This window comes from Neolamprologus multifasciatus, chromosome 8 (genome assembly GCF_963576455.1).
Source record: "Neolamprologus multifasciatus chromosome 8, fNeoMul1.2, whole genome shotgun sequence".
NCBI classification, from domain to species: Eukaryota; Metazoa; Chordata; class Actinopteri; order Cichliformes; family Cichlidae; genus Neolamprologus; species Neolamprologus multifasciatus.
Genome location: NC_140446.1, coordinates 16,274,801 through 16,289,207, shown reverse-complemented (window position 1 = coordinate 16,289,207; position 14,407 = coordinate 16,274,801). Strand labels below are relative to the sequence as shown.

General features: G+C 42.0%; 1 protein-coding gene across 2 annotated transcripts; it reads left to right on the top strand.

Moving 5' to 3' along the window:
• Positions 1-668: 668 nt before the first annotated feature.
• On the top strand, positions 669-10,606 carry mazb (MYC-associated zinc finger protein b (purine-binding transcription factor)). 2 transcript variants are annotated; one of them, XM_085170749.1, is made up of 7 exons: positions 669-1,916; positions 2,137-2,287; positions 3,207-3,637; positions 4,152-4,399; positions 4,493-4,556; positions 6,075-6,246; positions 7,587-10,606. In XM_085170749.1, exons 1-7 carry the CDS (start codon positions 1,884-1,886, stop codon positions 7,928-7,930), a joined length of 1,443 nt encoding a protein of 480 aa, XP_085026875.1. In that variant the 5' UTR covers positions 669-1,883; the 3' UTR covers positions 7,931-10,606. The 2 variants fall into 2 exon arrangements, with proteins under 2 accessions (XP_085026875.1, XP_085026876.1); XM_085170750.1 differs by having other exon boundaries at positions 690-1,916; positions 3,207-3,313.
• The last annotated feature ends 3,801 nt before the right edge of the window (positions 10,607-14,407 follow it).

The following is a 14,407-nucleotide window of genomic DNA, read 5'->3' as shown; positions in this document are numbered from 1 at the left end:
AGTTTTCAATGTAATTCCTATGTATCATTTTTCCAATTTTAATATTTACAGTCTGCAGTTAGTCTTTATATAGAAAAAGCCCAGGTTTTTGCTGATCAACAAACCTAGTGTAATGATGGCACTGTTTTTAAATTGGACAGACCATACATACATACATATATATATATATATATATATATATATATATATATATATATATATATATATATGTGTGTGTATATATATATATATATATATGTATATGTGTGTGTGTGTGTGTGTGTATATATATGTATGTATGTATGTATGTATATATATATATATATATATATATAATTAGTATTATTATTATTATTACTTGTATGATATTTATTTGTAATAACATTTTTGTTACAGTTTTTTAATTTAATGCTTTTTTTTCATTGGCATACTTGGTCCTCTGTATGCCCAGTTAAAGTCCCCCTCTTTAAAATTCAGGATCTTATATTGTTTTATTCAGTTAGACATCACTAATCATACATAACTGAAGATGGACCCTTTATTCTTACACTTACCAGTGATCCTAGTGATTTTCTGGGCTCCTTAGTTTAAAATGAAATGATTTCCCTATGATGATGACGCAAACTTTTCTAATTATCTATAATATATTCGTTTTATAAAAATAAAAAGTCAAGTCAAATATTCAAATCCTTTTAATTGTTATTTTTCCCCCTAAGCAGACAAATGCTTCGCTAAACAATTACTCTCGTCCACTGTGTTCATATCCTGAGCTGCTATTTGTCCTCCACTGTATCTCTGACATCATTAGCCTGACTGGGAGGATCTGTGCGCACTGCCCTTTAAGATGCGTCTGTCATCGCTCCGTTAATGGAAAGTCACTCCGGCTGTTTTCTGCGGTGCAGATCTGTTCAGTAAGGGCCTGGCTGGAGGAAGGCGGGGAGAAAAAAAACACGCACGAGTGGATTTTGTGTCGGCCGAAAACCCAGGAAGGAAGCGGGAGAAGGGACAGGGCTCCGCCGAGAGAGACGGAAATGAGAGGGGGGTGTCCAAAGAGGAAACCCTATCCCTTTAAGAGCAAGTGGGACATAGCGGTGCGAGAAAAGGAGAGGAGGGGGAGAAGAAAGAGGAATTAAAAAAGAAAAGGAAGAAAGAGACAGGGAGGGAGGAGGGAGAGCGGGCGATAAAAAAAGAAAGATGACATCCTCGCAGCTGAACGGCCGAGGTGGAGCGATAGGCTGCGGCCCGGCGAGAGCGCCGCTCGCCGGGGTCAGGGCTTGAATCCAACAGCGAGGCTTCGACAAACACCCGATTGGCCTATTTGGGGGGGAATCGGGAAAAAAATATTTGGATTCATAAATTAAAAACAAAGCATGACCTGCTGTGCTGCCAGATACGTGTGTTATAACCCATATTTGTTCTTTTGCGTAAAAATACGCATTTATTTCACGCAGGTTGGCTTATTGTTTGTTGCTAAAGTGTGAGATGCGAGGTTTTTTGTTTTTTGCTTCTTTTTTTCTGGAAGTAGTTTGGACTGTGTGATCATGCGCTTCAGTGAGACTGCTGTTTAAATTAATTAAAGTTAGAAACCAAAGTCAAAGAGAGAAACGGGCTGTTATTGGCCTGGCCTGCTCCACCACTGCCTGTGTACCGCAGCGTGCGTTAGTCAACAGCTGCGTGCATTTTAATCGTCAGCACTAGGCTACCTCAATGAGAGAAACATATTTTTGCAGACGGTTTTTTCGCGTTTTTCCAGAGGATCCGGGAGCCCGGCGTTTCCGCTGCCGGACAGGCGGCTGTTTGCGCCCCGATCAGCGGCGGGCCGACCCGAAGAAAGCGATGCAAAGACCGCTCTCCTCGATCTCAATCCAGAGCTGACTTTCTAATCTCCATCGCTGTGGCGCAAAATGGATGCTGCTTGGAGCAATTTTCTCTTCCAGGTAGGCCTCTCTCTTTCCTCTTTGCTCTGCTTTCACTTTAACAGCTCGCGTGCTGTCGCGCAGGCCTCCCCCCTCTCTCTCCCTCTGTCTGTCTCTCAGTGTGGGTCCACAGCTGTCCTGCAGCCCTCACCTCTTGCATTTACTACGCCGCACTCTTGGAGAAGATATAGCTGTGACTTGTGTTTACATTTGGTGATGGCCTTCTCCTTTGCTTCTCCAGAGTACTCCCACCCAAAACCAAGTGGAGGGGAGCCTCCAATCAGAGCTCTTGCCAGTTCATACGAGTTCTCCCCAGACCCCACCCACAGAGCACATAGCACAGCCTCCTTCAACTGTGGACACCACTGCTCTCAGTGAGGAACCTCTGCCTGGTAAGGGGACACTGCACTCTTAAACACCTGTGGAGCTGATAAAGGGGAGAAAAAGTGTTTGTGAAAAGACGGGACACAGCGAGGCAGATGATGGCCACAAAAATTTGAATCTCTTAAAATAGCCGAGTACTTAAACGTGAAAATGCAAATGGCAGCGAATGAACCACTTGTGTGGTCTAAAAAAATGTAAAAAGTGTACAGGTCACTCATGGATTATCAGGTACAGGTGAATGACACAGTGTAGATCATCTCAGCATTGCTATGACAACAGCATGAAGAATATCAACTCATACGACTGGTGATCAGAGCAGGATCGTGTAGTTTATGAATAATGTGTATTTATTTTTGCTATCATAGAAAGCAACTAAATTTCTCTAATCCTATAAAGCCTGAGCCATGAAGCTCTTCAGCACACCGTCTGATCCGTCACTCAGATAATAAGTCACCCTCCCAAAATGTGAATATTTTCGATTATGCGTGTCATCTGCGGTCGATAAGAGAATATCTTTTAGGTTTAGAGTGTCTGAAGAACTCATTTCTGAATGGACTTTAATCTCATCAGAATAGTTAATGCAATGGTTACTATAGTAACAGCCCTGCACAATATATCAATCATATCAGCCAGTCATTTTAATAGCTAACCAGTTAGTTATGTAAGCTAAAAAAAGTTTAAAAAAATCTTCTATTACATCTTCTTAAGATGGACTGAAAAGGCCAAACTTTTCTGCTTTGGATTTTTTTTTTTTTTTTTGGACTAGTTGACCTTCCAGAGGTTTATATTTAGACCGGCCACATACTCTGTATGTATCTGTTTTCCTGCAGGATGCCTTAAAGGATCATATAAAGCATTAAAAGTTAACATCTTTCTTTCTTTCTTTTTTCCATCATCTGTCTTTCCTCATGCGTCCCTCGGCTCCAGTGAAGCCCGTGTCTCGGCCAGCTCGCGTGCAACACATCTGTGCCATCTGCAACAAGCAGTTCAAGAACAACTACAACCTGCGGCGGCACCAGTCGGTCCACACTGGGGTACGCATGAAGGACAGGGCCAGAGAGCAGGCGGAGGGAGCAAAGGAGAGAGCTGCCAGCCAGGTGGTGGCGGCGGCGGTGGACCCGTCGGCAATGGCGGTGGGGGCCGGAGGGAGGGCGGAGAGGCCCCATGTTCCCCTCTCCCTGCTGCACCTCTCCGCGCCTCCCCCTCTCGCCCCTCCCGGTGTGCTGGCGGGCGTTCAGCAGCCTCCCCTGGGTGGTCAGGATTGTGAAGGGGTGGCCATGCCAAACGTAATGGCTAGTGTTAACCCTCATGCTCCGCCTCCTGCTGCTGTCGTCATGGCCACAGGGGCGGCAGTACAGGTGGGTCAGGGCCTTGTGGAGATGGCTGTCGTCAACCCCGAACCTTCAAGCATGTTGTTTCTTAAGCTGCCTGACCGGAGGGATGGTTAAGACGTCTTCTCCCCGCGAGCAGCTGCCCATGTGTCACCTGCTTTGTATTTGATTCAAATTCCCCAGTTTCTCACATTTTCCATAAAGCCCAGGAACAGAAATCCGTTAAGGGACCAGTAAATTCCATCCCAGTGTTTGGCACTGGTCCCTCAGTTTGAGAAACACTGTGCTTGGAAGCCTCCCCCATGCTCCCCTGCATGTCCTCTGTAACGCAAACAGTGTGAAAGTGGCTAAATGTTTTGCACAAATAGTGAAAACTTTGCACAACCCACACTTAATTGGCAAAATCTCAGCGTGCATCTTGCATGGTTTCCACATAAGAAACAGGGCAGCCAACAATGAACGCATTTCTTTTCACAGTGCAGCGGTGAAAAGCTTAACATCTGAACTCTGTAGTGTGCTTATCTTGTCTGCTTTGCCTCAGCGGCCCACGAACCCCAACCCCAACCCCGTGAGGAAGAACCACGCCTGCGAGACGTGCGGGAAGGCCTTCAGAGACGTCTACCATCTCAACCGTCACCGCCTGTCCCACTCAGACGAGAAGCCGTTCTCCTGTCCCATCTGCCAGCAGCGCTTCAAGAGGAAGGACCGCATGAGCCACCACGTGCGCTCCCACCAGGGTGGCGTGGAGAAACCCTACATTTGCCCGCACTGTGGAAAGGCTTTCTCCAGGTAATGCAGCAGAACGAATGTTCCCGACACACTCACAGCACGTGAAGAATTTCCTGCTCTGACGTGTTTCTCTGTTCTTTCTCTGCTCCCAAGGCCCGACCACCTCAATAGTCACGTCAGACAGGTGCACTCCTCAGAGCGACCCTTCAAATGCCCCGTAAGTCACGATTATCTCGTGTTTTATCCTCACTTAACTTTACACGTTTAGTCACTTCACTGTGTGCATAGTGTTCCTCTTGCACATTGCAGTGCTTTTATATTTTCAGCTTATATATTGCAGACAGACACGAGTATATGAACAATGAGAATATTACCATGGAAACTGATGTGGATAAAGTATATATGTATTTTAATCAGATATGTAGGCATAACATTTATTTAACATTATTGTGAACATTATGCCTACATGCAGCACAACTAAAGCTGGATATTTACACAGGCAAGATCAGCATGTCTCATCGCACACTTGTGTGTTTATGTATATGTGCGTCTACGTGTGTCATACATAAAGATGTGAACTACAGATCTTTGAACTTTCGTTAACTTAAATTTGATAAATATTGGTTTATCAACTATATGATGACGAACCGTGACAGTAAAAATGATAAAACTCTTTCACACAGATACACACAGACTTATTAGACTGTGGATCACTCACACAGTCCAATATAAATATATATACATAAATATAAATATGCAGCCATCATGACACTTACTGTAAGTTATGAAATTCTCTTTTACTGTATCATTGTATGATCAATAGAACAAAATTTAGCATACCAATTTTTTTGTTATGCACTTATTGATGGGTGAGAGTCTCTGTGCTGTGTGTAGTAGCACAGTTCACGTGGCCCTTTAAACATACATAGATTTATCTGTTTATTTATTTATAAAAATAACTTTTACCACTGCTGTTTTTTAATTTTTGTTATTATGATTAAGTAAATTACCTTACCAACAGTTCAAACAGACCGAATAATCATATGCTATGGGCATGGGCTAACTGTATAAAAAAGATGGAGTTAGCTGCTGACATCACGGTGGTTTGTGAAGTCCTCTTTGAAGTCTCAATTCTGACATCATGACTGTCACCATCCTGTTTTGGGTTTTTTTAGAGCCTGAAGTGAACATGTTTGGATAAGAGGGCAAAGTGCTAAGTTGCCAGCTAACGCAAGATAGCAAACCCGCTAATAACTGCTAAGTAAAGAATTTTACTTACCAAAACTGGAGCTTAGGCTTCTTGAACAGGCTGTTAGTTCCATTAACCACAAAGCAAAGCATTGTATTTGTCTGATAAATGCCCTGGAAATCGTTCAAATGTCAAAAGCACCCCAAAGAAATTAGCTGTGGTACAGTGGCGCTAACAGCTACAGCTTCCTATGTCAGCATTAGCAGTGTGAACATTGTTTTGGACATACATTGATCCTGAAAAGGTAAAATAGCTGTAGAACCTAAACACTTTAAACAAATGTATTTCTTCTGTAAAGAAACTCTGATGCCTGAAACATTAGCGACAAACAGTGTGCGGAATTCATTTGTGGGTTTTCAAATATGTGCAGCTGTCACTAAGATTTTGTGGTGTGCAAAACATAATATTGTAAAACCTCACTTTAAAAATTGTAGTTTGCAAAAAGTTTTGCCATCATATTGTCATATTGCTTTCTTGTTTTTTCAGACATGTGAGTCCAGTTTCGCTACTAAGGATCGTTTGCGTGCACATATGATTCGCCACGAAGAGAAGGTGCCCTGCCACATCTGTGGGAAGCTCCTGTCAGCTGCTTACATCACAGATCACATGAGAGTGCACAACCAGTCGCAGCACCACTCATGCCATCTCTGTAACCGCAGTAAGTACAGGTGTTTTGTTGCACTACATTCAATATAAATTGTATTTTGAGGGAGGAAACACGGACATTAAAGCAGACGTAGCTTTAGGGATGAAACAGAGATTGTGGACTCTGTAGTAAAAATGTCAAAAACAAAAAGACCACAGTGCACCTGGTTTAACCTTTTTTACTCTTTTGTTCTTGCTTTGTGTGAAAGATGAAGAAAAAACAGAGAAAAGGATCATTTATCTTGCTCTGCCTGAAGAAAACAAAATCAATCTACCATCACCGCTACAGCATGCACTTATGTGCTGCACTATTTCCTGGCTGAGTGCTGCAAATGCCTGAAGTCACGGCTGTTTGTTCAGCAGCTTTACTGCGATAGCAAACCTCCAGAATGTTGGAGAAAGAGTCCAGTGACTTTGAATGTGGTATGGCTTTTAGTGCCAGACCTGAGTATTTCAAAAACTGCTGATCTGCTGGGATCAAAACCATCTTTAGGGTTTACAAAGAACAGTATAAAAGATCCCGTCATGAGCAGTTCTCTGGATGACTGCGTTGAGCTGATAGGAACGCAACAGTAACTCAGATAACTTCTTATTACAACCAAGTTATGCAGAAGTAAAGCAGAGTATTGATTTCTCCTGCAACACGGTGGGGTCAGAATTTGGCATAAGCTTCATAAAAGCATGGCTCATGGCTCAGTCCTTATATCAGTGGTTCTGGCTGGTGGTGATGGTGCACTGGTGCGTCAGATATTTTCTTGGCACACTTTGAATCTCTTAGAACAAAGTCTCAGAGGAATGTTTCCAGCACCTTGTTGAATCTTTGCCACGAAGTAAAGCATTTCTGAAGGCAAGCCAGGAGTACAACCCAGTGCTAGCAAGGTGTACCTAACAATGTGGCCAGTTCACACTTGTTGCATAACACTTAACTGAAAAGTTTGCATATAAACTTCATACAGAAGGCCCCGGCCAGATGGTGGAGTCGAACACAGGAAATTGTTGCGGTGACAACAGTGCTAACCACTGAAGTAAAGTGTATTTGTAAAATTTCAGACTGTTAACATGAGGTGCCAACATCAGTATTTGATATTTATTTAGTGTCCAATCACATTTACACACTCGTTCTTTCACTTATGACCGTTTACATATTTAAATATGGTATTATAATAACATGGTAGCACTGTGGTTGGCAGGCTTGGGTCAGGGGAGTCTTGCGAAAGAGAAAAAAATAAAACCTTGAGTTTTTAATTTGTTGTTTTATGAGCTTGCCGCATTGTTTCGTTTGTGCTTGGATCTCGATTGCATCATCATCTCGCTGAAATAACGCTTCTCGGCTCTCTCCCTCTCGCCCATCAGGCTTCACCACACTGACATACCTTCGTGTCCACGCTCAGAAGCACCACGGCCAGGAGTGGAAGGACAGCCCGGGGGGCTTTGGCGGCAGCGCCTCTGGCGGCATGCTCGTCTGTCACTTGTGTGGTGTCCACTGCAAGACGCCCACCCAGCTCCAGGGGCACATGGGCACCCACACCAACAACCAGGCCGCCCAGAACCCTGTCACCTCTAATGTGGCTGCCAGCAGCTCCATCACCCTTAGCAACATGGTGACAGCACCCACCGTCTACGTCACCGGTAACACGGTGGTGGACCTGCTCGTCACAGACTGCTCTAGCATTGCAGCACCGCAACCCCAAAGTTAGCAGTAGAGAGCTCATCAGCAATAACCCCTGTCCTTTAGCAGAGGGCAAGGTCAGAGACGGTTGGAGTTACTCGTAGATGCTGATCCGATTTTAGTTTTGTCACATCCCCACTCACGGGTAAGGCTAGGATGAAGAGTTGAGGGGGAGATTAACACCAGTCAGTGCTCAAGGGCAGTTTAACCTCAGAGTTGCAGAGCTGAGGCACCAGAGAAAAGGAGAAAATGGAGGAGCCGGGGAGGGGGGCAGACAAAAGGACATTTGTAGCTGCAGGAGGTTCAGTGACACTAACGACAAACGTGGATGTGTTGTCCAGAGATTTCCGAGTGCTCTTGTACGTTTAAAACTCCAATGAAACTGTGGTATTGTGAGCATCTACTGTATCACTCTCCTCTCTCTTTCCTCTCTCTCTGCCTCTCTGTCTCTTCCCTCGACCCCGACGTCGGCTGCTCTCTGCAAGTGCACCAAGTACTGTATGTATATCTCACACCAGCTCTGATCTTACCTCCATTTTGCAGCTCACTAAGAATCCAAAAGGCTTGCGTTTAAAATAAGTAAAGAAAAAAAGTAGCAGGGAGAGAGCAACTCCCAGAAAATAAAACGAAGAATCGGTTTAGAGGGGAAGTCGCGTGGATGGGTGCGCGGAAGTCTCGGCTCGACTCGCATGTTGGCTTGTATTTTGTTTTATTTTATTCGGGGTTTTTTTTCAGAGAATTAACTTTTGATTTGAAGCGGCGATGATCGTTTCTTTAAGTCTCTTTGATTCGGATGTTTGTAGATCGGGACAGAAGACGGCATGCATTCGTGGGATGTACTTTATTCATTTGTCTCCATAAAGGTACAGAGATGACAAGAGAGTTGCGTTCAGCACCGTCAAGCACCTTAAACTTGTTATTGCTGGATTCCGTAAAGGATCGAAGTGGGTTTAAGATTTCTTGGATTTTTCTCGCTCTGAGTCTTCCTCTCTGGGTCTAGCCTTTGAAATTAAAAAAGAAAAAAGAAAAAGCAAGAAACAACTGCTAACAAACACTTCAGCTTCTGACATGGCGAAATCTTGCACCTGAGAACTACCTTTTTGCATGAAAACAAGCTAGCTCAGTCATGCGTATTGTTAGGGAGCTGTGATGACAAAAGAAACTTTTCAGCAGTTCCACTAAGTAAGTTAGTTGGCTGTAAACAATAATATTTATAAAAGTGTGGATTTCATTCAGACATTTTTAACATTGTTGGCCATTCATTTGATTGTATCGCCACAGTCCTTTTGTTTTCTCTATGTACCAGTCCAATGAGTGAAACTTATGCATTAGATTTAGTCATTTAACCCTCTGTATAGCACATAATGTTTCGAACACGTCATTTTGCATTAATCATGTGAAGAATGGACTTTTTTTTGAGTTATATTGTGGGTGATTGAGTGGTGTTGAAAGGGCTTCTAAAGTCACAAGTTGGAGTTTGATGACATAAGTCGGAATTTGCTGTAAACTAAATCCTGGTTTCGTACTGGAGCGAGTTTTCAGTTTTGTGTTGATACGTTATCTCGAGATTCATAGAGTTCTTCTCACCTTTTTTTCTTCCTTTTTCTTTTCCTTTGGAAATACGTTCTTCCTGTTGAGAAAATTAGTGAATTACTACAAGTTAATTTTTAGCTTTTCTCCATTACATTAAGAAAAAAAAAAGTAATACCTCTACTCTAGGATTCTGTACAGCTCTTGTGATACATCTTAATGCCTTATCGTACTCAACTGCATTTTAATTCTTTTATGATAAAATATTTCAAATCTTAGTCATGGATTCATTAAGAATATTAATGGGATGTATTTATATTTATATTTTTATATTTCTCAACAGTATGCATGTCTAAAAGGTTGTTAGAGCAAAAAAAAAAAATCAATGATGCTTACTACAGTCATAAATATTATGTTATTTTGTAGATGCAGTAGAGTTCATGTTATTATTTTGTAATTTGGACAATTTAAATTAAAAAGAGTAAATGGGCACTGGTTTGTGGGCTGATCTTTTCTCCGACCATGTAAGACGATCGTCCATCCATCTCGGTCCCGGTGGGGCCTGGAGCCTCTTTCAGTAGATACTGAGTAAATGGCAGGGTACATGCAGGACAGGTCTCTACTCCATCACAGGGCTAACTCAGAGAGACAGGCAATCATTCACACCCCCGCCAACTAACCTAACGTGCATGTCTTTGGACTGTGAGAAGAAGCCAAAGCAGCCACAGGGAGAACAAAACCTTCTGCTGTGAGGTGGCAGTGCTAACCACAATGGCACCACTGATAAGAATATTAATAGTGAGAGTCTTCAGTTTAGTATTTAACATTGAAATACACATTAAGTAGCCTATTAAACATAAATGATGCATAATTTGGTCTGCAAAGTACAAAGGTTGAGTAAGGGAATGCAGTTAAAAGGATTATAGTAGTGTAGTGCTGTCTGATTACATGCTAAAGTTGCACATATTGATCGTTTGAGACCACAAATCTTTACCCATTCATTTATTTCTTCATAGTTGGGCAATTTACAATGCAGGGTACTAGTGCTGATTTTAACTGAAGACACGACAACTAAATTGAGTAAAAGGTTTTTGTATAACGTTCCAACAGGCAGCTATACATTAGGGATTTATTTTGTATCAGGAATGTTCTAAAATGTCAGGTTTCACTGTGGGGGAAAAAGGGATAATGTTAGTAAAAGTACATACAGCAGCACCAATTTGGATACTGGATAAACATTTTTCACTTAAAATTAATCAGAAAATATTGATGACAACAAAAAAAGGTTTAGCATGTTTTCAGAAAAGAGAGAACATATCCAGTGAGCAGCAGTTCTCTGGGTGTTCTCCTCTTACTGATGTAAGAGGAGAACAGCCAGACTGCTTTGAGTTGAAGGTACCTTTGTTGGAAGGTAAGAGTAACTCAAACAACCACTTCTTACAAAGTACATCACAGCAAACCTTGAAGCAGATGGAAAAAAACACACCAGGGGCCACTCCTGTCAGCTAAGAACAGGAAACGATCTTCCTGGCCTTGGTCCAGCACCGCCTGCTGTAGATTGAGTGCAGGTCAGGGAGCTCGGAAAAACTGGTAAATGGAAGATTTGAAAAATGTTGACTGATAAAAACATGGATCCATCCTGCTGTGTATCAACGCTTCAGGCTGCTGGTGGTGTATGATGTGAAGGATATTTTCAGTCATCAGATCTCAATCCAGTAGAGCATGTTTGGGACGTGGAGGAACGGGATATTCATATTATTGATGTGCACCTGTGACGGCAAGCCACACATGGTAAGCTCCACACCTCACCGCCAGTTGATTCACTTTAGTTTACTTTGCAGTCACTAATTTAAATATATTCTATTTATTGTCCAATATTGTTTCTTTATTAAATTTATTTATTTTTTCATTTCACCTTCCAATGTTTGTATGGCATGCACACATATTAACACTGCAAGGTCAAAGTTCTGTTTTATGTTATATTAATACATCTGTCTTTGCTTGAGTTACCTGGGGTTTGGCTTCCCCTTCCTGGCTGGCAAAAGGTGTGGCAAAGGGCTGGGAGAGCTGAAGAATAGCTGACAGCCTAATTGGGTGAAACCACATGATTCATTGGGGGGGGGGGGGTTGTTAAGTTTGTTTAATTGTTTTGGATTAGTTAGTGTTATCGCAGCCATTTTCCCCCCTTGTGTGTCATTTGGTTTAGCTAAACCACTATTTAAGTTCCCTTGAACTTGAAATGTACGGCTGTACTCATTAGTATAGTCAGACTGTATAGATGACTGTACTATACATACAGCATTATGAAAAAGTCTTGAGCCAACCCTTAGTAGTAGTTTTCTTGACATTTCTTTAAGTAGTCTTTAGCAATAGTTCTCCGGGCTTTTTAGAGGACATTGAAAGCTCTTCTTTGGATGTTCGTTGGCTTTTGTTCTATTCTCTGTCAAGATGATCCCACACTGATTCAGTATGCCGAGGTCTGAACTCTGGGGAGGCCAATCCATGACTGATACTGTTCCATTGTGTGGTTTTCTAACACTGTATTGGCAGAAAGATTAAGCTGTTGCCAATCAGATGCTTTCTCAATGGTATTGCATGGTGGATAAAAATCTGATGGTACTTTTCTCTGTTCATTATTCCATCAATTTTAACAAGAACTCCAACACCAGTAGCTGAAATGGCCCCAAGCACATTTTACTACTCAGACATGCAGCTACATGTTTGCAGTTTAACTGAGAAAAAAATATTTCATGTTTCTACAAGAGCGGATGCCGTTGAGCGTTCAGGAAGACTGTTCATGTCCTTGGGTGTGGACTAAAGTATGATCAACTAATAACAAACAGAACTCATTTTACACTGCATGTTATTAGTAGCTGTTCTACCCTGTTATTGTTAGTGGCACAAGTTGTGCTGTTGGGACCAAGATAATCTAACAGTGATCAGTAGTTACTTGAAAATTTCTCCAATCTCTTAAAGTCGTAAATATCAGGTTTGGATATCAGCCTCTTTATCTGAGAACACTAATGTTTGCTGAAGACCAATGCTGAGTAACTCAAACCTAGCGCCACACACATATACACAGGTTTCACTTTTTATTTCCAAGTACACGAATATGCTGCAGTGTTCAGAAATCATACACCTTGTTCATGGAGCCCAAATTAAGTTCAAAGGATCCCACAGAAACACAGGTTATGCCAGTAATAAAGGGTCCATTTTTTTCTTGACTTGATAACCTACTTGAGTTATCTTGCTGTGTGCCTGTTATCAACGCCACTATTTACCAAAACTGAAAAACAACTTTAGACACATTCCACACATATTGTTGAAAGCTGTGAAAAACATGCAAAAACAGAGTGAAATTACCGTCTGTGAGAGTATTTTAAGAAAAGCTGTTTCACCAAAACAATTTAAACTGTACTGGCTACTTTGTGTGATTGTTTGTTTGATTTATAAAAGTTCACGATTATTTGATAGTTGTAAACTGTCCTACAGCAGAGACCAACTATTCCACAGTTGTGGTCAGAAGTTTGCATACACTCATCGAGGGCATGAACGTCATGGAAATTTGGGGCTTTTAATGATTTCTTTCCACAGTTCTTTTTCCAAGTTGCAATGATTGTACAGCATATGTCTTTGATAACTTTAAAAAACAAGAATTGGCTCCATAAGTTTGACTATAGTTTGGATTTTGTCTCATAGACAAAGAGTCAAAAGTATATTTGCACCCCCATTTTACATATCCTTAAGTAAGGCCACTTCAGAAGCCTAATGTTAGCCTGCTTTATCCTTTCATAAACCAGTGTTGATGTGTTTGGCATAATTGTCCTGTTGGAACACCCAACCGTGTCCACGTTCCAACCATATATCTCTTGATCTGAGGTAAAGTTGAAGAATTTGAAGGTGCCACTGCCTTCATTATTTGATCCAATACCACTAGCAGCAAAACAGCCCCAGGAGCATGATGCTACCTCCACCATGATTGACTGCTGGTACCATGTTTTCTGTTTTGAAAGCCTCAGCTTTACTTCTCCAAACATAACTCTTGTCATTGTGGCTAAATAGCTCAATCTTTGTCTCACCTGACCATTTGGCTTGTCCATTTGGGCAGCTGCAAATTTCAGTTGAGCTTATAGGTGTCACTTTTGGAAGGGGGCTTCATCCTTGGTCAGCAACACCTTGATGCTGGTGTTGTAGCAGTTTCCAGTTCATGGCACGATTGAGCTTTGGTGGTTCCTGGGTTGTTCCTAGTTAGTGTCATCTTCCAGACCTTGGCAAAGTGGTGACACATCTGGATATCTTATACTTAATTGTTTGAACTGATGATTTTGGAATCTGCAGTTGTTTAGAAATGGCTATATGTATGTGTGTATATGTATATATATATATATATGTATGTATATATGTATATACAAGCTGTCACTTGGTGTTCGCTCGCTCGCTCTGTGGTATAGTATCGCTTCCTGTTCCTGCTCAAACACAGTGGTGTTTCTGAGTAGCTTATTTGCTTAGCAGTTTAATTAACAACTTTTAAATACATTCTTTTTTCACAGTATAATCTTCACGTGCTTCATCCGAAGCACACTTTCTGTGTACTCACTACCTAATTTATAGTATTCACTCACTGTCTCTGTACTGTTTCGCTAGCTTAGCTCGTAGCCGACCCGTTAGCACCATGGCTACTTCACCTGTCCCTTCTGCACTTTCTTGCTCATTGTGTCAGATGTTTAGTTACTCCTCGGCCTCCTTTAGCAGTAATGATATCTGTAACAAATGTAGCATATTTGCAGCTCTGGAGGCCAGGATTACTGAATTGGAGACTCGGCTTTGCACCCTGCTCTCACCCTTAGCTAGCCAGGCCCCTGTAGCTGGTGCAGCCGAAGATAGCGTAGGCCCCACTAGCTGTTCCCCGGCAGACCCCAAGCAGCTGGGGAAAGGCTGGGTAACGGTGAGGAGGAAGCGTAGTCCTAAACAGAAG